General features: G+C 52.4%; 1 protein-coding gene across 3 annotated transcripts in view; it reads right to left on the minus strand.

Annotated features, from left to right (window-relative positions):
* Positions 1–3,869: 3,869 nt before the first annotated feature.
* Positions 3,870–23,623, minus strand: part of KAZN (kazrin, periplakin interacting protein) — a 199,607-nt gene continuing 179,853 nt past the window's right edge. For 2 of the 3 annotated variants that reach the window (XM_051786493.1, XM_051786495.1), the window contains 7 exons: positions 17,710–17,901; positions 9,220–9,356; positions 8,509–8,679; positions 7,207–7,396; positions 6,935–7,065; positions 6,623–6,673; positions 3,870–5,970 (listed from right to left, as the gene is read on the minus strand). In XM_051786493.1, the coding sequence (XP_051642453.1) occupies positions 5,803–5,970; positions 6,623–6,673; positions 6,935–7,065; positions 7,207–7,396; positions 8,509–8,679; positions 9,220–9,356; positions 17,710–17,901 (1,040 nt within the window). In that variant the 3' untranslated portion in view covers positions 3,870–5,802. Of the gene's footprint in view, positions 5,971–6,622; positions 6,674–6,934; positions 7,066–7,206; positions 7,397–8,508; positions 8,680–9,219; positions 9,357–17,709; positions 17,902–22,733; positions 22,980–23,623 lie in introns of those variants that run through there. The other variant, XM_051786494.1, reaches the window with a different exon arrangement.

The raw sequence follows: 23,623 nt of genomic DNA on the forward strand, positions 1-23,623 counted from the left end.
CAAACCTTTCCAACAGTGAGCCAAAAGCACTGCTCTGGGTGACACGCTGCTCCTGGATACCTGCAGTTGGATGGCTTGTCCTGAAAGAGGGAAAGCCCATCCCTGGGAGTCAGGTCAGCAGAGCCACCAGACTGCACGTATATATTTTATGATATATAACAAGGTCATGGGGTGATAGGACAAGGGGTAGATCTAGATTAGACAGGAAGAAATTGGAAGAGGGTGTTGAGGAAGGGTGCCTATTTATCCTACATTAGGATTAGAATATCTATTTAGATCTAGATTACATTGGAAGGAATAGGAAGAGGGTGGTGAGGCCCTGGCACAGGTTGCCCAGAGAAGTTGTTGCTGCCCCATCCCTGGAAGTGTTCAAGGCCAGGTTGGATGGGGCTTGGAGCAATCTGGGATAGTGGAGGGTGTCCCTGCCCATGGCAGGAGGTGGGACTGGATGAGATTTAAGGTCCCTTCCAACCGAAACCATTCTGGGATTCTATGATTAGAGAGACACTTAGCAGCTAATTAGCATCAGAAATACAATATAAATATATAAATATGTTATATATAATGGAACATGGCAGAGCCCCAGCTTTGCCCCCAGGATAAGGGTCCATCCCAGCCTGCTCCATGACGGGCTCCCTCAGATCCCAATTCCCAGCCCACACACACTGGTCCATACCGGTATCTCTCTTCATCATGCCTGAGTTTCTACATCCCAATTTAGAGAGTCCCTGCCGGGGCTGCAGGCTGGGAACCTGCCACGCAAGCGGGAAAAAGGAGGAAAAACCAGCCATTCGGGAGGCATTTCCGCAGGCTCCCGGTGGGAGGGTGTGACCTGCCGGCATCTCCCGGCCGGGAGCGGAGCCGGCGGCCCCGGGACGTGGCGCAGAGCTCGGCGGTTCCAGTACAACCAGTTCAACCACCGCGCCAGGTCACCGTCTGCATTTCAAGCACACGCACGTCTGCAACCTGGAAAACAGCGTAAATAAAGCTGCCGTGTTTAACAGAGGGAATAATCAGTAACCTGCTGCTTCCTCCCGGAGCCGACCCGGGGGCTGCTGCATCCTCTCGGGGAAGCTCTGCCTTGGTCAGGGACTCGGGAATAGGAGATCCGGGGTTTGAGGATAACAGGGGCTGGGAGAGAAGAGCTCCGGTGGTGTCGTGCAGGGGGGTATTAAAAAAAGCTGAGCAGATATTTGATGTAGCTTTTCAGAATTAGGAGCAGATGGTGAGCGAGGGCTTGTGCCCAAGAATGGGGAAGTGCTGGGAAATCACTCACCAGCGATGATAAAACTCCAAGGAAATCTTCCTACCTGGATATGGGCCCTGATCACAGCTCTGGTGTCCTGGCTGGATGGAGCAGAACCACTTGGTCTGTGCTGCTGGAGGTGTCAGGTCAGGGCAGTGGGAAGCCAAGGACAGGGGCTGCTGTGGGGACAGCTGCAGGGACAATGGCAGAGCAGGATATCCCAAAGGATAACTGCATCAAAGGATGCTCTCGGGCATCCCCTGGGCTGTGCAGGCAAGGACTCAAAGGCACTTCCAGCATTGGCTTCATACACAAGAAGCAGCACCAGTAGAAGACACCTTCAGGGAAAACACTGAAAATGGGTGAATTAGTGACAGGCACATTCCTGAATTTCAGCAATCCCGAGCAATAAACCAACAGCCTGAGTGGTGGCCCTTGACACCAGCATTTGGGGAGATACCACCATCACCCACACCCTGTGACCGACCCCATCTTAAACCCCACCAACCTCCTGATGATTTATTCAGCTATCTGGTGTATACCAGTTCAGCTCTTTATCACCAAAAATCTAGCCCAGGGAGATGAGATCACCTGCTAAAGCCATGGGGTGAGTCAGTGCCAAGGCAGGAAACCTCCCAGGCTCACCCCTGTTTGACCTCTCAACCCCACTCCTGACCCACATGTTACCCACCAGGTAAACACGGCTCAGGTTGTAACATCAGCAGAGATGGTGTCAGGACCAGCACGGCTGGTTTACACACCAGCAAAGGGGTGCTGGAGCCCCAGGGTGCCCCCTCTGTGGGGTACCCCAGCCATCCCACCAACACAACACCCCGTGCCCTGGCAGGGCGCTGGGATATTTTAGACCTTTCTCGGTCTAAAGTCCTCAGGGGGAAAAAGGCGCTCGTGAGCGTCTGCACAACAACGTGCCCGGTTCAAAGTGCACCAGCGCGGCGAGTCACACCTTAAACAAACAGACACGGGGCGTAGAAACTCGGGGACCGCTCACACGGTGGCAGCAGCGCAGCACCCAGCACAGCGGGGATGCAGCAGGGATGAGGCTGAAGTGAGGGGGATGCAGCAGGGGTAAGGCTGACATGTGAGGGGGATGCAGCAGGGATGCAGCAGGGATGAGGCTGACTGAGGGGGATGAAGTAGGGATGAGGCTGAAGTGAGGGGGATGCAGCAGGGATGAGGCTGAAGTGAGGGGGATGCAGCAGGGATGCAGCAGGGATGAGGCTGAAGTGAGGGGGATGCAGCAGGGATGAGGCTGAAGTGAGGGGGATGCAGCAGGGGTAAGGCTGACGTGAGGGGGATGCAGCAGGGAGGCAGCAGGGATGAGGCTGATGTAAGGGGAACGCAGCAGCCAGGGACAGGCTCCTGCAGCCTCCACTGCCAGGGAAATGCAGACTGGGAGGGATAAAGCCACCAAGGAGAGCCCCCCCTCAGCCCAGGACATCACTCCTAGATCCAGGGAATGAGGTCCCTTTGCTTGCCATGGCTCTGGAGCAGGAGGTGACACCCGTGTCCCCCTCCCCAGGGTTCAGCATGGTCCCCAGGGCACTGGGACAAAACTGGTGAGCAGCAGAAGCCTTGCCAGGACTGGTGTGACACCCACAGCTCTGCCACATTCCTGGCTGCCAAAGGGCAGAGCTTTTAAAACCACGGATGGGATGGATGCACACCCACATCCCATCCCATACACAAAGGGAAACACCAAATATTTATAGGGAATTCCTTCAAATGCAGCAAATCCCACCCCTGTCTGTGCCCAGCTCATGTCTGCCGTGCTCAGCAGTTACCCTTTAATGCCACATTTAATTCCCATTAGTGCTGGATTCCAGCTGCTGGAGAGCCAGCTGGCTTCTCCTGAGTTTTTCCTATTTTTCTTTGCTTCAACTCTCTCCATTTCAGACGATGGTGGCTCTTACCTCCTCTGCAGCTTCTCCCAAACCCAGAAGGCTGTTTCTGTTGAAAAAAAAAGAAGAAAAGGTACATCTCTTCATCTGTACCCTCATTATAGGCTCAAAGAACAAGAAAATCATTGCAAGTTGTCTTTGCTCTGGCGAACACAGCAATTGACCCCAAAATGGTGTCAGGCCCCTCCTGCAGTGCTGGCACAGCCCTACAAGTGACCAGTGTAATTGAAATAATAATAGGAATAATAATTATTATTTATTATTTATAGTTGCTACTATTATAACTGTAGTTATAGATTATTATAATGATTTATCAATCTCTAAATTAATATCAATAATTTATCCATTAATAAAAGTTAGAGCACAACATTTTTTTATTTCTCCACCCCTTCTCCTTTTCTTTGTCCTTCTGTAGATGAGGGGGACATCTCCTGGCTGTTCACCCACATTCCCAGATCTTTACTTACCTCAAACCCTTGAAATCCCCATTTTATATGGATGCAGACTGTCCCAGCCTCCTGCCAGGATCACTGCATCCAGGTGCAAGCACTTGCCTGGCAGCTGGTCCAGCTTCTCCTGCATTCCCCCATCACCCCTGAGCCCCCCAAATTCATGTGGCAGTCAGGGTGTCCTGCACCCCAACGCCAACACCAGCCCAGGCTCTCCATCTGCCAAGCAACAAAACCACGTGGAGTTCATCTGTACTTTAAAATAAGCTTTATTTAGATCTTTTATAATTTTATATTTGCATCCATGCCTTCAAGGATTCTCCCCCGCTCACGGGGGGAAAAGTTAAATCTAATGTTACCCATAATTCATATGCTATTTAGCGAAGTTCTCTTTTAAATAAATCATCCTCTTAGTAATTTTTAGAATTATTTCCTAATTTACAAAAAAGCTGAAATGCAAAGGAAACTACTCGGTAACAAGGAGATTGCTCATCTCTTCTGGTGGTTTAGAGTTTAAATTATAAAAACGCAAGGAGAACCAAAAAAAAAACCCAAAAACAATAGAACAAACCCCCCCCCCAAAAAAAAAGAACAAAACGTATAAAAATGCTTCTCTGCAGAGAAAAGATGCCACGGGGCACAGCCTGGTCCCTCTGACACCCCCTCCACGGCCTCTCTGCATCATCCCACGAGCAGGAATACACGGCGCGAGGGCGTCGGCGATTCGAGACAAAACACCCTTTTTTACCTCAACCAGGGCGCGCGTTATCGGAATTAAGAAAAATAATACACTATTATAAGTTCATTAAATAAATCTTAATACATTTTTTTTTTTTGTAAGAGCTTAAAATTATATCATAAGCATTAAAGCATAAGGTACTTATCTTGGCATAAGCAAGAGAGCGCGCGGGCGCAGTGTTAGTGGAGAGGGGAAGCGGCCGCCGCGCTGGGGGAGGTGGTTTCGGGGCGTTTCCAAGGGATTTTTTTTTTTGGAAGCACAAGCTCCCCCTGTGCTTCAAAATCACCCCAGAGCCAGAAAAACCTCCCCGGCAGGAATTCGTACCGATTTCCCCGTGCCCACCCCCCCTGCCCCCATGGCGGCGGTAACATCCCAAACTGGAGCGGGGTGGCCGGCCCTGTCTGGGAAACGTCTTGGGATAAGGGATATCTCGGGATATCCCCTTTCCCCTGCTCCCAGCTCATGCCGGATCCCCCTAAATTTTACTTGAAGCAAAGGGTGAGGCCCTCAAAAGCAGGGAAAAACAGCAGGCAAAGCTCCCACCAGCTTCCCCCCGTCGGATTTCCCGGCACGTTTTTAGGTTTGCGTTTTCCAAGGCGTTAAGTGCTCCTGGGGCAGCCGAGGGAGCCCCGGGGTGGGGGGTCCACGGCTCCAACACCCCCCAATTCCCCCCTTCCCTCCCCAACAGCAGCTTCCCAGGACAATACAGTACAAACACCCCCTTCCTCCTCCCACCCCATCCCAACCGACATGGAAAAATATAAAAATCCCAAAACTTCTGCAATAATTTAGTTAGAATAGCTCCTCTGGGTTTGTGCAAATAAATTAAAACAACTAAAAAGGAACGTTAAAACACTTATTTCCAGACCGGCAGGCGTTACAACCAGCCCGGGTGCTCGGCCAGGAAGACATCACAGCGAAGGAGATCTTTTGTTGTTGTTTTGTTGTTGTTGGTTTTGTGTGTTTTCCCTCTAAGGTCCCTCTGCTGGGCAGGTCCTTCGTCCCCAGGCAAGGACACCCCGCGGGCTGGGCTCCGGAAAACAGCGGGTTTCGGACAAGAGACGTCACAAGCACAAAGTGCACAATATTTCTGGTATTTACAGAGACACAGCAGTCCTTCAAGTTTCAAGTTTCATCAAAAGAAGAAAGAGAAAAGAACAACGACGACAAAAAAAAAACAAACAAAACAAAAACAAAAACAAAAACAAAAAACAAAACCACCAAACCCAAAACAAAACGAAAAAACACCCCCCCAAAAACTGACGAACTGAAGCGACAACAAAAGGAGTTACCGGGATGGGAAAAAAAAACGAAAAAAAAAAACACGGAAAAAGAAAAAAAAACGGGGAAAAACTGAAGTTACGACACAGCTGCATCGCTCCCAAGACAACAGGTAACACGTCCACAGGTGGGGGATATGTACAGTGGCACCCGCCCGGCACGGGGGGGTCACCAGTCCGCGTCCTCCTCGATGTAGTAGTCGGGGGCCGTCCCGTCGAAGAGCCCCGGGTCGAGGGACTTGCGCTGCTTCCCCCGAGCAAACACCCTGGAGATGGAGCCAAAGCCCATCTTCTCTTTCTTCTTTTTCCGTTTTTGGTCTTCCAGGTCCTCTAGAGACTGTGAGAGGAGAGGACACGGGTTTGGGTATCCAGTTCTTCCTTCACCCCTCCCCACCCGCTCGCACTGGGGATGATGGACCACACGGTCCCAGCTCCAAATAATATTTGAGTCCAGGTCCCGAAAAGCATTTGCATCCAGATCCCCCCAAAAAATATTTGCATCCAGGTCCAGAGCAATGTTAAGGTGCTGGACCGAAATAAAATAATATTCCTGAAATTTGTGTGGTGGAATTTGCAGCAAAACTGGAACAGCTCCAGCCCCCCCCCCCCCCCCCCCCCCCTCCAGTTTCTGGGATTTTGGCTTAACTGGTTCAGGATTTTGGCTCCAGGAATAGATCAGAACAAGGGTCTGTCCACAGCTTGAAAAAATATCCCAAGGGTTTAGGGTCAAAACCAGAAGAATAACCTGTTTTGCCTGTGCCTTACAAAAATCAAGACCCCAAAGGGCCCTGAGCACAGCAATTGCCTAAGGCATTACATGGATTTTGGGGCAAATTATAGGAATCTGAGACATCAAAGATTCACAATTCAAGATTACTTCAATTAATTTTTTGAAAGACCCCAAAGTGGTGCCTCTGAGCCCTCCCAAAGTGTTTTCTAGCACAGGAGGGGGTTCTCACAAGCAGGATTTGAGAGGATTTGTGCCCTACCTGTACGATTGGGTTGTGCAAGTTCTTCTGTACCGGTCCAGGACTGTCCCCCTGTGGCAGAAAGAGACGGATCCATTGGATCAGCCCCAACATAGCCCGAGACCTCCCACTTCCATGGCAAAAAGCAGCTTGTTTGGGCAGCTGAACTGCGGTGGGGCTTGGATAAAACCCCAGGAAAGCACCTTTTGGGGTCAGCAAAGCTCCAGGTTGCCCCACACCCCGAACCCAACATTGTTTTGGGAAGCAGAGGACCCGCAGAACCCCCGGAGCCCGTTCCTGGGGCAGCAGGCCCCCCAGCCCACAGTGCCTTACGTTGCAGAGCGAGTGTGTTCGGTGCCGGGGGGAGTTGATGTCACTGGGCGTGGACGACCGGTCGCCCTCGGCCGCGGAGGCGTCGGAGATGATGGATGGCTGCCGGGAATGGCAGGGGCTCACTCTGACCGCTGGAAGGCAGGGAGGGACACGGGGAGTTAAAATCACGCCAGCAAACCCTCTCATTCACGTCTGAAAAAACTATTTAGGGAGGGGTTTACCCATTTTTTTTTCCTCCCCGTAAGGGGGTTTGGCAATAAGGACCTGCCCACCTTGCCGGTCCGCCGAGTGCTGGGGGTGTGAGTGGTAGAGGGTCTGCTGGCTCTGCCGGATGGCGGCGGTCAGCGGGAGGTCAGCCTGCATCACCCACTCCTGGTTCCCGTTCAGCACCGTCTCGCCCGGCATGGCCAAGGAATGGCGCTTGGGGACGTCCTTGGTCAGCGTGGCCAGGGATTGCTTGGCCTGGGGGAGGACACCAAGGTGATGGTGATGGAGCAGGAAAACCATATGAGCGTCTCCTGGAGCAGCAGAACAAGCAGCAACACATTGCACCCAACTCACCCACCCCTGGGCAAGTAAATACCCAAACTGTGCTGCAACCTGTGCTAGGGATCACAGAATATGCTGAGTTGGAAGGGATCCATCAGGATCATTGAGTCCAACTCCTGGCCCTGTGCAGGACACCCCAACAATCCTACTACGTGCCTGAGAGCGTTGTCCAAACGCTTCTTCAACTCAGACAGTCCTGGTGCTGTGACCACTTTCCTGGGGAGCCTGTTCCAGTGCTCAGCCACCCTCTGGGTGAAAAACATTTTCCTCATATCCAACCCAAACCTCCCCCAACTCAACTCCAGCCGTTTCAAGTCCTGTCACTGGTCACAAAAGTGAAGAGATGGGTGCCTGCACCTGCACTGCCCCTCAGGAGGATGCTGAAGGCCACAATGATGTCTCCCCTCAGCCTCCCCCTCTCCAGGCTGAACAAACCAACTGCCCTCAGCGGTTCCTCATAAGGCTTCCCCTCCAAACCCTTCCCCATCCTCCTGGCTCTCCTTTAGATGCTATCTAGTAATGTCTTTTCTATACTGTGGTGCCCAAAGCTTCACATTTCAGCTCACGCTGTGTTTTCTACACCCTGTGATGAGTCACTTCACTGGGGGCTTAAACCACAGCACAGAGTGTCTCCCCTGGTGAGGCACGTGTGGGATAAAGACAATATACATGAAATACCAGGAAACCACAACCGTGTCATGCTTCAAAGGGATTGATTTGCCTCAGGCACCTTTGGCACCCTTGGTTTGGTGCCTCTGCCTTGTGCCAGCACAGGGATGTTCTGCTCCCACCCTCCTCTGCTTGGGGACCCTCAGTAAGTCATTTCCACCTGTGTGCAACAGAACTCAAGGTGAGGGACCCAAGGTGAGGGACTCAAGGTGAGGGACTCAAGGTGAGGGACTCAAGGTGAGGGACTCAAGGTGAGTCCAAGCTCCTTTCTAGCGATGGAATTTTTTCCTCCCCAGTATTGCAGTAATGCAGCCACTGCAGCAACCCCTCAGGTTTGTACCAGCCCCCCAGCTCACCATGGCCAGCTCGGCCTCCAGCTCCTTCATGCGGTTGTCTTTCAGGTCGAGCTGGGAGCGGAGGGCACTGGCGTGGTCCGTCGCCTCCTTGGCTTGTCGCCGCAGCTCCCACTTCTCCCGCTCCAGGAGGTCCTTCTCCTTCGCCAGGGCTTTCACCGCGTCCTCGCTCTCCTGCCAGGACACGGGGTGGCCATCAGGAAGGGAAAATCCACGTGCTAACACAAGCCCCTCTGCAATGACCCTCTCAGGGACCACCCAGCCACGAGCGGCACCTTTGGGGTCACGAGAGCCCCGTGCTGGCAGGGATGGCATCCCTTTTTGGGGAGCTCCAGGATGCAGCCAGTCCCCCAAAAAGCAATGTTCACTGAGCACCTTGTTAAAATTACACGGGATTTCGCATGCCTGGCTCCATTCCCTCTGGTATTTCACAGAATCACAGAATATTCTGAGTTGGAAGGGACCCACAAGGATCATTGAGTCCAACTCTTAAGGTCATACTGGGCTCAAACCCACAACCTTGCTGTTATTAGCACTGTGCTCTAACTAACTGAGCTAATCTCCAGCTTAACCTGCTGTGGTCCACCCCAGCCCCAGCAAGAGTCCAGCTGGGATTTTAGAGGGTTTTGGCCTGATTACAAACCAGGTTTCACACTCAACTCGCTGCCAGCCCCCCTGTGCCACGAGACCACGGTGCTGGGCTCCCACACTCACTTTCCTGTGCTGCTCGTAGTTGCGGATGAAGTCCCGGAGCTGCTCCTCCCGGCTCTCCAGCGTGGCGTACAGCTGCTGCATCTGGCTCACCAGGTCTGTCTTCTCCCCCTTCAAGCGCTTGCGGTCGGCTTTCATGGCTGTGGGAGAGAGGATGGATTGAGCACGGAGGGCACAGCAGCCCCTTGCTTCCACATCTCTTATTTTTTAAGGCAAGGAAGGATATTGAGGTGCTGGAGCAGGTCCAGAGAAGAGCAACGAGGCCGGGGAAGGGACTCAAGCACAAGTGCTGTGAGGAGAGGCTGAGGGAGCTGGGGCTGTACAGCCTGGAGAAGAGGAGGCTCAGGGGAGACCTCCTCACTCTCTGCAACTCCCTGACAGGAGGGGGGAGCCAGGGGGGGTTGGTCTCTTTTCCCAGGCAACCATCAGCAAGACAAGAGGGCTGGGTCTCAAGTTGTGCCAGGGGAGGTTTAGGTTGGATATTAGAAAGAATTTCTTTCCAGAGAGGGTGCTCAGCCATTGGAATGGGCTGCCCAGGGAAGTGGTGGGTTCTCCATCCCTGGAGATTTTTAAAAAGAGACTGGATGTGGCATCAGTGCCATGGTCTGGGAACCACAGCAGGGTTGGATCAAGGGTTGGACTTGATGATCTCAGAGGTCCCTTCCAACCCAGCTGATTCTATGATTCTATGAAAAAGTACCAAAAGTACAATCCCAGGGGCTGGGCTGGGAGAAGACACCTAATTCACCCCAATCGCTGCAGCCCCAAAACACCCATCGTGTCGCCACCACGGCTCCTCATCATCGACCCCCCCTTCCAAGGGGCAGCTCAGCCCCCTGGAAAAGGAGATTCCGGAGCAAAACTGCTGCCTCAGCCTCAGGGCCCGGCACAGGAAAACCTGCTGCTCCCTTTCCAGGATAAATAAACCACAGCCCGGTTATTTTTAGCTGCGGGGCGGGTTCCGGCAGCGCTCCCACGAGCCCAGGGCTCCCCGAGCGTCCCCTTCCAGCTCAGTGATGCTGTGTTGGCATGAGGGGAAAGAGCAGGAGCACCACAGGATGCAATGGGGTGTTTCAACAGCACTGAGAGGAACCCAAAACCTTCCAGTTTTCCCTGTCCCAGTCACCAGCGAGGGACCAGTGACACCGGGACAGCGGTGGAAGGCTGGTAATCCAGGGGGAATTACAGAAATATGAGGTAGGAGAGGGACTTTCAGTCATTTCTGTACATTAATGCTTTACCCAACCTTGAACTTGGTCCTTGGCAGCACTGCAGAAATGCCCTGTAGCTCCCTGCTCCAGATACACCCCATCCCCACCGAAATAATACCCAGTTTAGGGATCAGAATACAAATATTGTTTTTTATTATACACCCTGAGGAAGTGCTGTTCCTAAGGGAGCAGGATGGTATGAAACACGATCTGCCCCTCCAACACTCCCTGCACTCACTGTGATCAGCTGAGTCTTGCAAGTTGCCCCTCTATAATAAAAAAAAAATATCCTAAACCCCCTTGAACTCACCAGAAAAACCAGCCCCGAAGCTCCAGGAGCTGCCTGCACTACAAAAACCATTAGAAGATGATGCAGCATCACAAGTGGGACCTGTCTCCATGCACACATCCCATCTTTTTCCATTAGATTACAGAAATCCACGCTGTGTTTTCTACACCCTGTGATGAGTCACTTCACTGGGGGCTTAAACCACAGCACAGAGTGTCTCCCCTGGTGAGGCACGTGTGGGATAAAGACAATATACACGAAATACCAGGAAACCACAACCGTGTCATGCTTCAAAGGGATTGATTTGCCTCAGGCACCTTTGGCACCCTTGGTTTGGTGCCTCTGCCTTGTGCCAGCACAGGGATGTTCTGCTCCCACCCTCCTCTGCTTGGGGACCCTCAGTGAGTCATGTCCACCTGTGTGCAAGCAGGGAGAGCATCATTACCAGACGTGCACTGCAGCCCCCAGGCACCCTCAGGCAGAATAACCTGATAACATTGATCACCCAGCCCTGACAATGTGCTGGAATAGCCCCCAAAATAAGAGCAGCCCCTCCACTCACCCAGCTCTGTGCACCTCCTGCATCCCACCCCAGCCTCTCACAATCACCAGCTCGGACAGTTTCACTCAGGTAGGAACTTCCTTCTGTGCACTGGTTTTATTCTACTTTTTTACTGGTTTTTTTACTGTAAGTGTGTGCTGAGGATAAAGAAAATGCTCAGGATGGAACCATGAGGAAAGGGAGAGGGCTTGCAGATCAGAGGATAAAAAGGTGGGAAAAATGATTAAATCAGACTAAATAGCGGAAGAAGAGGGAGATGTCTGGGACAACAGAGATTTTTATCTGTTAGAAACCAAGAGATGAAACTCTTCAGACAAACTACTCTGCCATTAAGCATCAGAGGTAAAACAAAACACAGAAAACCATGTAGGAAATGCCATAAAAATTCATATTGTCCCATAACAGGGAGCTCTTGGGAGTATTCTTCACTCACTTCAGTGAACACAGCTCCTCCTGGGACAACTCAGCCCCTTCTGACACCGGGACTTCCCTTACTTTTATTCCCAGTTTAAGAAATCACTACAGAAACCCTCTAAAAACAATCACAACCACAGCTAAGTCTTTGAAAAAGCCCTTTCCTGCTGCCTGTGTGTATTTAACCACAACCTTCCTCTGTCCAGTTCTTTCACTGGAACTAAAAACTTGCTGAGAAAGAAAAATTAATGATGAGTTGACTGAGCCATACCAAGGTGAGATCCAGACCCCACAGACACATATTCACATATATTTAATTTCCTCGAGGATAACGAGAGGCTCTTATAAAAGTTTAAGTCACATTTGCCACTCTTTGATGCTGGAGGTGACAAAAGACTCCCAACGAATTTAATTAAATAGTGAGTCCCCCATAGCATACAAATTCCTTTAATTAGTGGCAGCATTCAGGGCCTTTAAAGATTTACAGAAAACACTTCATCACTCACCCATAAAAAAAATAAAGGTGCTCATAAGTACTACTAGGAGAAGGGTAACTATCTCCCAAGGCTGCATATATATCAACTTACTAATATTTACCAATATTTATCCAATGCATCAGTACTGCAAGAAGATTATGAAGTTTGGGTATTGTAAGAGTAGATTTTTTTTTCTGTTAACCCAACAGGACAATTTGCCATTTGTTTCAGTTCATATTTGAGAGATTTGCTAAAATTAACACACTTTTTTTTCCTCCCCTCTATTACTCTCCCTCCTCCAAAACCGATTAGCTCCTAAGCCTAAAGAAGATTTATCAGTCATTTGAGAACTTCATTCCAAACCAAATTAATGGGAAATTAATTGAAAAAGGCAGGAGAAAAATAAAAAGTGAGGCAGAAGTGAGCCACGAGGGCTGCCAGGAGCTCCTGGACCAAACCCCACTTGCTGCAGCAGCCTAATTCCTCCCCAGCAAACAAGCCCAGCTAATTACTTGGTCGGGGAAAACGAGCCTTTGCAATCCACGGCGCGACGGCAGGGCCAGCCAAGGAGGAATAAAGCAGATTTTCACTGGCTATCTGGGCCATCCAAGGAGGTGAAATGGCTTTTTCCTTTAATCTGATGATCCAGGGTGAGCTTTCTATATCCCAACCCCCCCACGAATATCCAAATAAACTCCCGCCCAGCTCATCGGCGCGGGGGGCTCTGGCCAAACCTCCGACCTGTTCATAAGACAAGAAGCAAGAAATCCTAAACCCAGACCATGAGTGGAAAGTAATTCTCTTATTTGCATTATTTATTTTCCCCTCCTACCCAAGACACGTGGCAGAAGGAGAGGGGGGGACCCACCAGCCCCCTCTGGACTTGGCAGCTCAGCACCAGCCTCGGCAGCAAGGGATGGGGGAGATGGGCTGGGTGAACCCCCCAGCTCTCACTCCACCCCCTCTATCCCCACCTGCACAAGTCACCCTGTGTTATTTGAGCTTCCACCTCCTGCCACATGATCCATCCCTTGAGCACTGGTCCTCTGGGAGAAGGATGATGGACACAGAGATGTAACGGGACCAGCTCCGCGCTGGGCTCTTCCTGCTGCCAAAACAATTAAAAATCCACCCCCTCAGTGCCTTTTATTTCCAGCTCTACGAGATGAGCCAAAGTCCAGCTGCTCCACAGGAGTGGCACAGCCTTGTCTGAGGCAGCAGCACGGATGGAACCACCCAGTGATGCCACCACTGATGGTTGCTACTACTATGTGGCCCCAGTCTGGCCTCACCATCTAACAACTTCCAGCTGGGAATTAGCTCCTGCATCCTAAAACCAGGCACCTCCCCTCAGGATGGGGCTGCTATAAATACCACCCCTCCCCTTTGAAATTAATAATATCAAATTAAGGGAAAATAAATGATAGAATATCCTGAGTGGGAAGGGACCCACACGGATCACTGAAGTCCAACTCCTGGCCATGTCAGGTGATGGTGGCCACACCATCCAGATGAGCTTTTGGAGGACATAATAATTAGTTTTATTACCTTGATATTATATGATATTAGATGAAAAACATAGAAACATCATCTCTGCCCAGCTTCACATTCCCAGAATGAGGCAGCAGAGCCCAAACACACATCAGGGCACTGGCAGCAGATGCAGCCTGCCTCTGACCCTCCAAAGAGCAGCTTCCCATGACTCCCATCCACTTCCAAGCCCTTCTCTCGCCTCACACAATGTGAATTTTCATGCCAGGAACAGAATCAGAGCTTCCTTTATCACTTACTGAATCATACCCTGGATTTGTAATGCAGCAAAGGGCATCCCCAGGGAGCACCGCTCAAACCTCAGCGATGCCCCGCGCAACAGGAACGTGTGAACCCATCCTGTCCCATTAACATTCACTTAATTTCTCCTGTTTCTCCCTCCCAGCCATGAAATTCAATATTGTCACCATGACTAACCCATAAAATCGGTCAGCCCTGTGCAGGGATCTCAGAGCTGTTCCTTGCTTTGTACTTAAACCGGCGCGTTGGCTCCTTGGGCGCAGCCGTCACGTCAGGAAGATCTTGACGTTGAAGATGTCAGTGTTACGTGGTGTCAGGCAGAGCCAGCACTCACTCCTGGGGGTGCAGAGGCATGGAGCAGGCAGGAAATTAGAGTCCAAAGTCAAATTTCAGGAAAAAGCTAGGAGAGGTGTTTCACCTTGGGGGAATTTACCTGGAAACACCCTGCTACGAGGCCAAGGGCTTTCCAAACCTGACCCCAACGGCCAACAAGGTGACCAATGACTTCTGAAAATTTAAGGTGGGTCTTCAAAAGAGAACAACAGGTTTTCTGTACAGAGCTCCATGTCCTTATGATGGAAAAGGCTTCCCTGCTTGGGTCCATGGCTGGAACATCCATCTGTCAGGACATCTATTCTCTGGGACGCCAGTCTTCCAGGACATCCCCATCTTCTGGGACACCCATCCACCCATTTCTCTGCTACCCACCCCATCACTGCAGCAATCTGAGGGTGCTGTGAGTTCCTCCAGGAGGTTCTTCCCAGCCCAAATACCACCCCTGGGAAGGTCACAGCTCCAAGATGCGGGTTTGGGAGGGAGGAGACCAGGCTACCACCCATTTGTGGAGCAGACACAAAGTCAGTTCACACCTTCCCGAGCAGCAGGGAAAGGTAGCCTGAGGTTTCCACTTTGGCACTCAGAAAGGAAACAGAAACCAGGTTTGCTCTCCGCATGATAATCCTGCAGGCGAGTTCCAGCATATGGGATAAACCTTCCTAGAAATGGGGTTTCTGCCATTAGCCCACATGCTCATGGATGTCACCTGGCCAAGAGGCTCCTCGAGCCCCCCAGGCGCTCGGGCACCGTCCCTGCCCACAGCAGGACCAGCAGTAATAAAGCTGTCTGCAACTTCTCCCTTTGGGGATTCCCACAACAGAAATCCAGACCACATCCATAACTTTCCAGCCAGGGCTGGGGAAATAATAATAACTGCATTGATGCTGGAAGCACGATTCAGAGTCCCAGTCCCGGCAAAGGAGGAGAGGGACATAGGATGTAGCACTGTGGAATTTTAAATAGATGTTAATTGATTTTAAAAAAAGTGCAAGGGCTGGAATTAGCCCAGGAAAAAGTGGAATAACGATGGATAAAGCACATGCTGCCAGGGATACAGAAACTGGTCGAGTTAATCCTGCAGAGCATCCTGTGCTGGGCCAGATCCCTCCCTCCCTCCGCAGCAAGGGCTTGGTAACACAGCACAGGGAAGATGCTGCACGGTCTGATCAGCTCTATCCCTGTGCCAAATGCTGTTGGAAAGGGCTGGGAATGCACCTCCAAAGGGGGACCCTCCACCCAGACCGTCACAAACCAAACCCTGCGAGGCCCCGCAAAATAAAGGCTCTCAAAAGGTGCTGCAGCCCCCAAAAGCAAACCCCACTGGTAAACCCCCTCCAAGATCCAAGATCCATCTGAACCAGCTGTGCTGCTCTTCCAGGCTCCGAGCCAGCACCGACGACAGCTTTCCATAGAATCCATCTGCTAATGACATTCCACAGGACCCAACAGGGATCGCGGGACGCTGCAGGCACAGGGGTGGTGCGGCCGACGCTGCCGGACACGGGGCTGTGCAGGGATGCAGGGAGGCAGGGATGTTGGGGGGCAGGAATGCAGGCTGGGAGCGGGAAGCTGCTCTTGGGAGGTGCTTTCTGCCTGCAGAACACGACTGTCACAGATCCCTGAACTACAGGACAGCACGGCCAAGTTTCCCTGCGCTCCTGGCTCTGGCTTATCCCACAGTCCCTTAACACAGAGCCACCACTTCCTCAGTGTGTCCATCAGCAGATGCATTTCTCCTGGCAGAACCAGTCACCAGGTGCTGGTTTTCCTCCCCTTTTGGCTACGTTTCTCTACGGACAATTTTTCATGGAAAGGAAAAAGGACTTTTTTTTCCCCCTCCAGCTGCTGATCCCGTTTTCACTTTATCCGTCCCAGTCACCGTGCCAAACCTGCTCTGCTGCCCAGTGCCTCCAGCCCAGATCCAGCCCAGTCAGCTCTTCCAAACGACTCAAAAGCCTCCCAATATTGCAGAGGAGGGAAGAAGCATCGACTGAAAAAGGCTTCATGCAATGTGCCTTTCCAAGTGCCAGCTGACATTCCCTCTCCCTAGGCACCACACCTGCAGAGAAGTCCTGGAAAACCAACCCCAGGGGCTCCAACTGTGGCAAATAAAAGCCCAATAAGAAACCCCAACATTATATTATTTAAATATTTAAACTGTTATTTAAATAATCACGATTTTCAAGCCAAATTAACTTTTTCTCCTCCACAGAAGCTCATATGACCTCACCGCAGCTTCTTAGATGACTTCTTGCTCGTATTTCTTTTTTGCACATGTATTACAATAGTTCTGCTTTTCTGCATTTTGCATTAATCAGCAGTTCCCCTTCCACACACAGAGAGCAAATATTCCCTAATTAAGGTTTTTCTCCTCCAATTACAGTTCTATAAACCCAGAGCATTTCCTGCTGCCGGAGGCTGCACCGCTGGCGTCGGGGGAGGCAGGATTTTGAAGGTATTTTGGCTGCTACTGATACATGGGGATGCTTTGGTAAATCAGACAGCAATCACATAAAATTTTCTGAACTCCCTTCCCCAAACACTGACTCAGCCCAATTCCCTGCCTTCCCGAGCATCTCGGCATCCCGGACAGGGGGAGATGTGGTGGCCCCCTGAGCTCCCCACGTGCTGCTCAGCCTCTGAGCCTGAAAACTTCTGACAGCTTCTCCTCATAATCCGCAAACATGAGCTGACAAGTGCAAGTTATACTCGGTATGTTGGGGATTTGAGATGATATTTAGAGCCACGGCGCTGCCAGGGTTTGACGTGTGAGAGCTTTCCCTGCTCAGGATCGTCCCCTGGCTCCAGCTAACAAACCATCCTGCCTGGATTTATTGTCAGCTCGTTTTTGGGGTGGAAAAGCTGCAATGTTGCGTTTTGCTCTGCACAGCCCAGTCCCGGGGCTTGCTGTGCTGGTGAGGGAGGGAGAGCATGGCCCTGACTGCCATAAAAACATCCAAACCAGGCATGGAGGAAGGAGGAGACCCCACACATCACCTGGAGGTAACTCCATGCAGGATAAGGAAAATTGCAGTCACCAGGAAACTCACTGCTTCCCTAACAAGTCTGAGGGGCTCAAATCCAACCCACCCCCACCTCCAGCTGCATTTCAGCTGCTGCCCCGGCTCTGCTCTACAGCTGTGAAGGAATTCCTTTGCAATGCTGCAAACAGCCCCCACACCCCATTTCCCAGCCCATCACTGCACCCCAGTCCCTCTTGGCCCCACACCCCCTCTTGCAGGGGCAGGAGATCAGGGGGTCCCAGGGAGACCAAACCCCCCCCCACATGCACATGGTGAGCACACTCTGCACAGCCCAAACGAAAAGGATGGCTTTCCCTTCCCTCATTAAACAATCCTTGAAAGTTTAGGGTGCTGGGGAGAGGTGCAGGGGAAGAAGGAGGCGCAGCCTTACCCTGCAGAGCCTCCTTGGCACGTGCCAGCTCCTGCTCCTTCTGCGCCAGCTGCACCTTCAGCTCGGTGGCCGAGAGCACCTCGGGGGACTTGCTGCCGTGCGTCTCCTCCAGGTCCTTGGTCAGCATTTCCTTCATTTGCCGGAGCAGGTGGACCTCCTCCTGCAGCTGGGCCACCTCCTCCCGCAGCAGCGCTGGAGGAAGAGGAGACACAATGCGAGGAAGTGAGTGACGGGCTCCCGGCACAGCCCCCGCTGGAAACTCAAACCCCAGGGAAACGCTGCCGCTGGGGTGACCCCTCCCCGCCGGCAAAACTGCTCTGCACAAAGCCCAAACCCGGCGTTATTCTGGGAACAGAGGAGGAGGGTGAGGGATGACACGGGAAGGCGCCGGGAGGGAGGGGGAAGTCCCCACCGGGTGCTGCTTTTGCATTAAAAAATTAAAAATAAATGTTAATGTAAGGATAATAAGCAAAGAAGCACTTTTCCATGCAAAGCACTCACTGACAGGGTGCTCACATGGCTGGGATCCAACAGAGCCTCCTGAGCTCCAGTAAGTCCCACACACCTCAGCTCTGCCACCCACGTGCTCAGGGTACACTCAGCAAAAACCAACAAACCCACTATGAGACAGGAAAAGGGAAGACGACACTTCCACATGCAAATCTGAACCCTGAATTTTGCAGATTTACACCCAGTGACTGCTCACTCCTCCGAGCAGCTGCACTGCAGGAGCATCCCAGCAGATCCCAGCCTGGATCCCCTCCACAACAGGCACTGGAGGAAAGCTCCAGACACGTCTTTTCCTACAGCCACATCCACTGTTTAATGTAATAATAATGCCATTTCTACACTGCACCCATCGCCCTCATCCTGCAAAACGCTTTGGGGCTGTGTGTGCACCACTGCAATCCTCCAGCTGAGTTTGGTTTGCTTTCCTTCCCCTTTAAAAAACAAGCAGAGAAAAGCCCTTACTTATCCCAAAGTAGCTTACTGATTTCACAGAATCACAGAATGGTTTGGGCTGGAAGGGACCTTAAAGACAAGCATGTCTAACCCTCCTGCCATGGGCAGGGACACCTTCCACTAGCCCAGGTTGCTCCAAGCCCTGTCCAACCTGGCCTTGGACACTTCCAGGGATGGCACACCCACATCCTCTCAGGTTTGCACCGTGCCCATGGACACGGGGAGAAGAAAACACCCACCTCAACACACGCTCCACAGTCACAATAAATATTAAACAAAAATTAAAACCACGCACCCCTCTCCAAGCCACCACAGCTGGTTCCTCTCCCCAGTGTCCCTGTGTAGCAGCCAGCCCAGGGGACACCAACTGGGCATGGAATATCGGGGTTTTTCCCCCTTATTTGTCCCTGGGTCCCTCTGCCCGTGTGCTGCCCGCTCCGCTTCCCTGCCGGCACCGCCGGCGGCAGGACAGGGAGAGGCGGCTCCTCCCCGGCAGCTGCGCCAGGAAGGCATAAAATCTGGTTCACATACTTGAAATGCTTCCCGAATGAAAACTGGCAAGGCCCCGTTCTGTAAATTATTCAGCAATAAAGTCACTAACGAGGAACAGTCGAGCCCCAGGCCGGGGGGTTTGGTGCAGCCCAAAGTGCTTTCTTGAAATCCGTGCAAAACAGCAAGAACAAGAGGAGGCCGAGGCCAACAGGATCTTCCCCAGGGATGGCAGAAATGTCCCCTCCAGCCTCTGGGAACCCGGAGAGGATGTGAAGGGCTCGTACACGGTGGAATATTTACTGTGTAACACTCACCCTGTGCCTTCCCCGGACACAGAAAGTCCCATAAAACACCCCTGGCTGCAACAAATTGTTCATTTCTTTTCCCCCACTGGTAACTCATTTCCACCTTTCCTTACATGCCACTTCACCCAGGAGACACAGAGGGGTATTCCCAGGAAAAAATTAACCAGCATAGGAGGATGGGGCAGGGCAGCTTGCACCAATCCCAATGGATTCCTGGAAATTGCAGCATTTTGGTGGGAACCAAGAAAATCCCCACATGGCAGGGACCCCTCTCGGGAAGGGAGAGGGGAAACAAGACCAAGAACAGGCAGTCCAGGGGGGAATTCTGCAGCAGAGACTCCCAGAGGGGTCCTTGGGCCCCAAAACTCCTTGCTATAACACAGTGTACAGTGCAGTCTGCCAGAACTGCACCATTCCCCTCTGGTCCCAGTTAGAAAATAGCGAAGAAACCCCAAAGCATCCATCCTCCAAAGCAGGCAACAAGGGACTTTCATCCCCAACTTCATGCTCAGCTCCCACTCCCAGTAGAAACTGCTGAAGGATCAGAATCCAAGATCTGTGGGAAGCTGTAAATGCAGTCTGGAGAAGAGCATGAGGCACCACGCTCCCCATGCCACCAGCTGCAAGCCAAAGTCTATGGAGAACATGAATTATTGAACCTGGGATCAGCCATATATCCTAAATTCTTACTTTTATATAGATATAATTTGAGATATACATATCTGTACAAAAATGGATTATGCTTTGCAATATATAGTTACTTTATATATATGTATATATATATATAAAAAATTATTTATATGGCAAAGCCAAATCAGTTTTGAATATATATATCTTTATATATATACGAAATTGAAAAGTACAATCCATGCAGTCAAGGCTTGAAAGGAAAGTTCCTCTTTCTAACTCCCTCCCAGGGCTGCTACCAACATCATAGAACCCCAGAATGGTTTGGGTTGGAAGGGACCTTAAAGACCATCCAGTTCTACCCCCTGCCTTGGGCAGGGACACCTTCCACTAGCCCAAGTTGCTCCAAGCCCTGTCCTGCCTTGGACACTTCCAGGGATGGGGCAGCCACAGCTTCTCTGGGCAACCTGTGCCAGGGCCTCACCACCCTCACAGGGAGGAATTTCTTCCCAATATCCCATCTGACCCTTCCCTCTCTCAGTGTGAAGCCATTCCCCCTTGGTCTGTCACTCCATGTCCTTGTCAGAATTCTCTTTCCAGCTTCTGCACTTTTGCAAGAGGGGGGTCCCAAGCTGGGGAGCTACTTAACAATCAGAGATGCTCTTTAAAATACAAACTCAACTCATCTCTAGGTCTTGAATCCTTACTTTCTCCTAGTAATGTTCTTTACAACCCTTCCATTTCCCGTTTCAGGACAGAGGTGTATGCAGATGTGTATTTATCCTGCTGACATCCTGGATAAAACCACCCCCTTGACTCGTGCCCAGCAAAGCAAAAACCACTCACTGGTAAACTCACAAAAGCGGCACAAAATGCAGCTTTCACCTGAGACAGTAATTTACCAACGTGAGCCTTGTCGTTTGTACTGCATCCATCTTTCATGGGTCCCCTCTGTGTACAGCAATCGTGTCAGCTGAGTTACACGGGGGAAAAAAAGGCTTTTAAATGGATGTCTTTAAAGTGATGCCTGTTCCAAGGCCAGCAAAAAGCTTTGCTGCTGCACAGAGAGAGTGGATCTGCTGCCCAGAGGAGGCCGAGATGGGATTTGCAGGAGCAGGAGTAGAAACTTCAGCCCCAAATGCTGTCTGGAGGTGTTCACCACAATTAAAAAACTCCAAAAAATCTGATTTGTGCTGTCTGTTAACACCAATCAGTGGCTGAAGCATAAAGGATGCAGAATCCAGCAGTGTCATAGAAGTTTAATGCTATCAACCGAAATATAATTAACAGCCAATTATTTCGGCAGGAATGGTAGTTTTCATCAATTAGTCTGGGAAATGTTTAAATTACATTAATTTCATTGCTGCCTGCTTGCAGCAGATTTGGAAGGGGTTGGAATGACTGATGGGGCTTGTCCAAGTGAGGCAATGCCTCCTTCTTCCCTGGGTGGTCAGGAATTACAGTAAGCACCCAATTCCCCCCAAATAAAGGTTAAGAAGAGAAAGGGATAAGCACAAGGGCCTGCAATGTGTCCATCACCACTTCAGTGCAGTCCTGCTGCTGTGCATCCCCAGTACATCCCCTGGAACATCTCCTGCAGCACTGAGGTGCCCCCTATGACTTCAGAGGAGCTGTTGGCCACCAGTGCTCCCTTCTGGATGGGCACCAGGGTGCTCAGCAGAGCTTCTTGGGCTAAAAACGTGGATTTTGGCTCCACACATCCATCTTTTACTTTTAAAGAAGCTTTTAACACCACCCCCTGCTGCTGCAAGCGAGCGAGCTGTCACACCTGGACACGGGCACAGACACTCCTTAGCGATTTTGGGTTAAAGCTTCCACCCAGTGAGAGCAAATCCTTGCAAACACCATTTCGGAGCACTTCCTGAGTTAGACACCAGCTTGGCCTTGGCGCTTCCACATGGTCACAGCTCCGGGAGAGGACCCTGGGTCATGAGCCCCGACCTCACACCATCAACCAGTGCTCGCACCGATGGGGCAGGACATGCAGAGACCACCTGCTTGCCAAGTTACCCCGTTTCCTGGCACTCCCCACCTTCAAAAATAATGATTGTTTTCACCACACAGAGTCCTACCCTCTCGTCTGCCCTGGCCACATGCTGGTGGGATGTAATAAAACCTGATATAAACCCCCTGTGCCGGCAGGAGGGGTGGGGGGGACAGCGGGGTTCGGGGGGCACAGGGGTTTGGGGCCAGGCTAGGGGTTGTGAAAGGCTTCCAGAAGCACACACCATACGACACCACCGGCCGGTGGGCTAAGACCCCCGCGGCAGCCCCCGCAGCCGGCCGGGAGCCCTCCGCCAGCTCCCGGCTCGCTCCAACTTCTCCGCGACACAAAATGGACAACGGGGCACCGGGACCCGCCCGCCCCGACCCTCCCCAAGGCCACGGGGGGCACGAAGCCCCTCGCCCCTGCCCCTCTCTGGCTATGCGGCGTGGGGACAGCACGGCCACCCCCCGCCACCTCCCCGCGGCCCCGGGCAGCTCCCAGGCGTTGTTTTGTTTCTCCCAGGAGGAAGCGAGCTCCAAGCACAAAGCGAGCGAGGGGAAGCCGTGCACACCGGGCTGCGTCCTCCCCCACGCCGGGGACCCCCCCTTCCCCCCGGGGGCCCCCCTTACCTGCGTGGGCTAAGCAGGGGCACAGCACCCTGCCCCGAGCATCGTCGCCGGCCGCCCCTCGCCGCCCGCGGGGACAATGGGCCGGGCGCGGAGCGGAGCCCTGCTCGCAGCGGCAGCTCCCCGGCTTGTTCTCCTCCTGCTCCGACCTCATGGCGGGGGTCCCCGGGCTCGGGGGTCCCGGCGGACGGGGGTCCCCGCGTGGGGTGGGTCCTCCCCGGCACGACGCGGCGCCGCGCGGAAGTGCAGCCCGAGCGCTACCTGCGCCGGGAATTTGACCCTTCGCCGGCCGCTCCTGCGGGGCTTGATGTCACGGCACGGGAGGGAGTGGCTTTGCCCCCGCACGGCCCAAGGTGTGCGGGACGGGGCCCCGCCGCAGCGGCCGCCGAGGGCTCTCCGGGAGCCCCGCGCCGCGCAGGAACCCGCGGCCGGCCGGCGGCGGAAATGATTCCCGGCTGGAATCATCATCCATCGCTCCCGCCGCTGCCACCCACCGAGCGGAGCGCCCGCCGCGTCCCGGCGGCACCGTCGCGACCCACGGTCGCGATCCTCGGCCAGCGCCGCCAGCACGGGGGGGAAACTGAGGCAGGACGGGGGTGACAGTCCCCGGTGCCAGCGCACAGCCCGGGCCGGCTCGGCCTTTGCAAGGCAAATACGGGCAATGTTCTTGCCCACGGTGAGGTTGTTATTAATGTTATTTTATCCACGTGGGATGGGGGACACGGAAAATCCCGTGGAGAAAGCGGTGACCACCTGCTTTTTGTAATAAAAATACACCACAACAGCCAAGCTCTGTGAAACCCAGCAGACTCGTGTGGCTTTTTCAGAGAATCATTAAGGCTGGAAAAGACTTCCAAGATCAAGTCCAACCTTCAACCAAATACCACCATGCC

Source organism: Manacus candei, unplaced genomic scaffold (assembly GCF_025592945.1).
Source record: "Manacus candei isolate 608988 ecotype Guabito, Panama unplaced genomic scaffold, ASM2559294v1 h1tg000022l, whole genome shotgun sequence".
Classification (NCBI taxonomy): Eukaryota; Metazoa; Chordata; class Aves; order Passeriformes; family Pipridae; genus Manacus; species Manacus candei.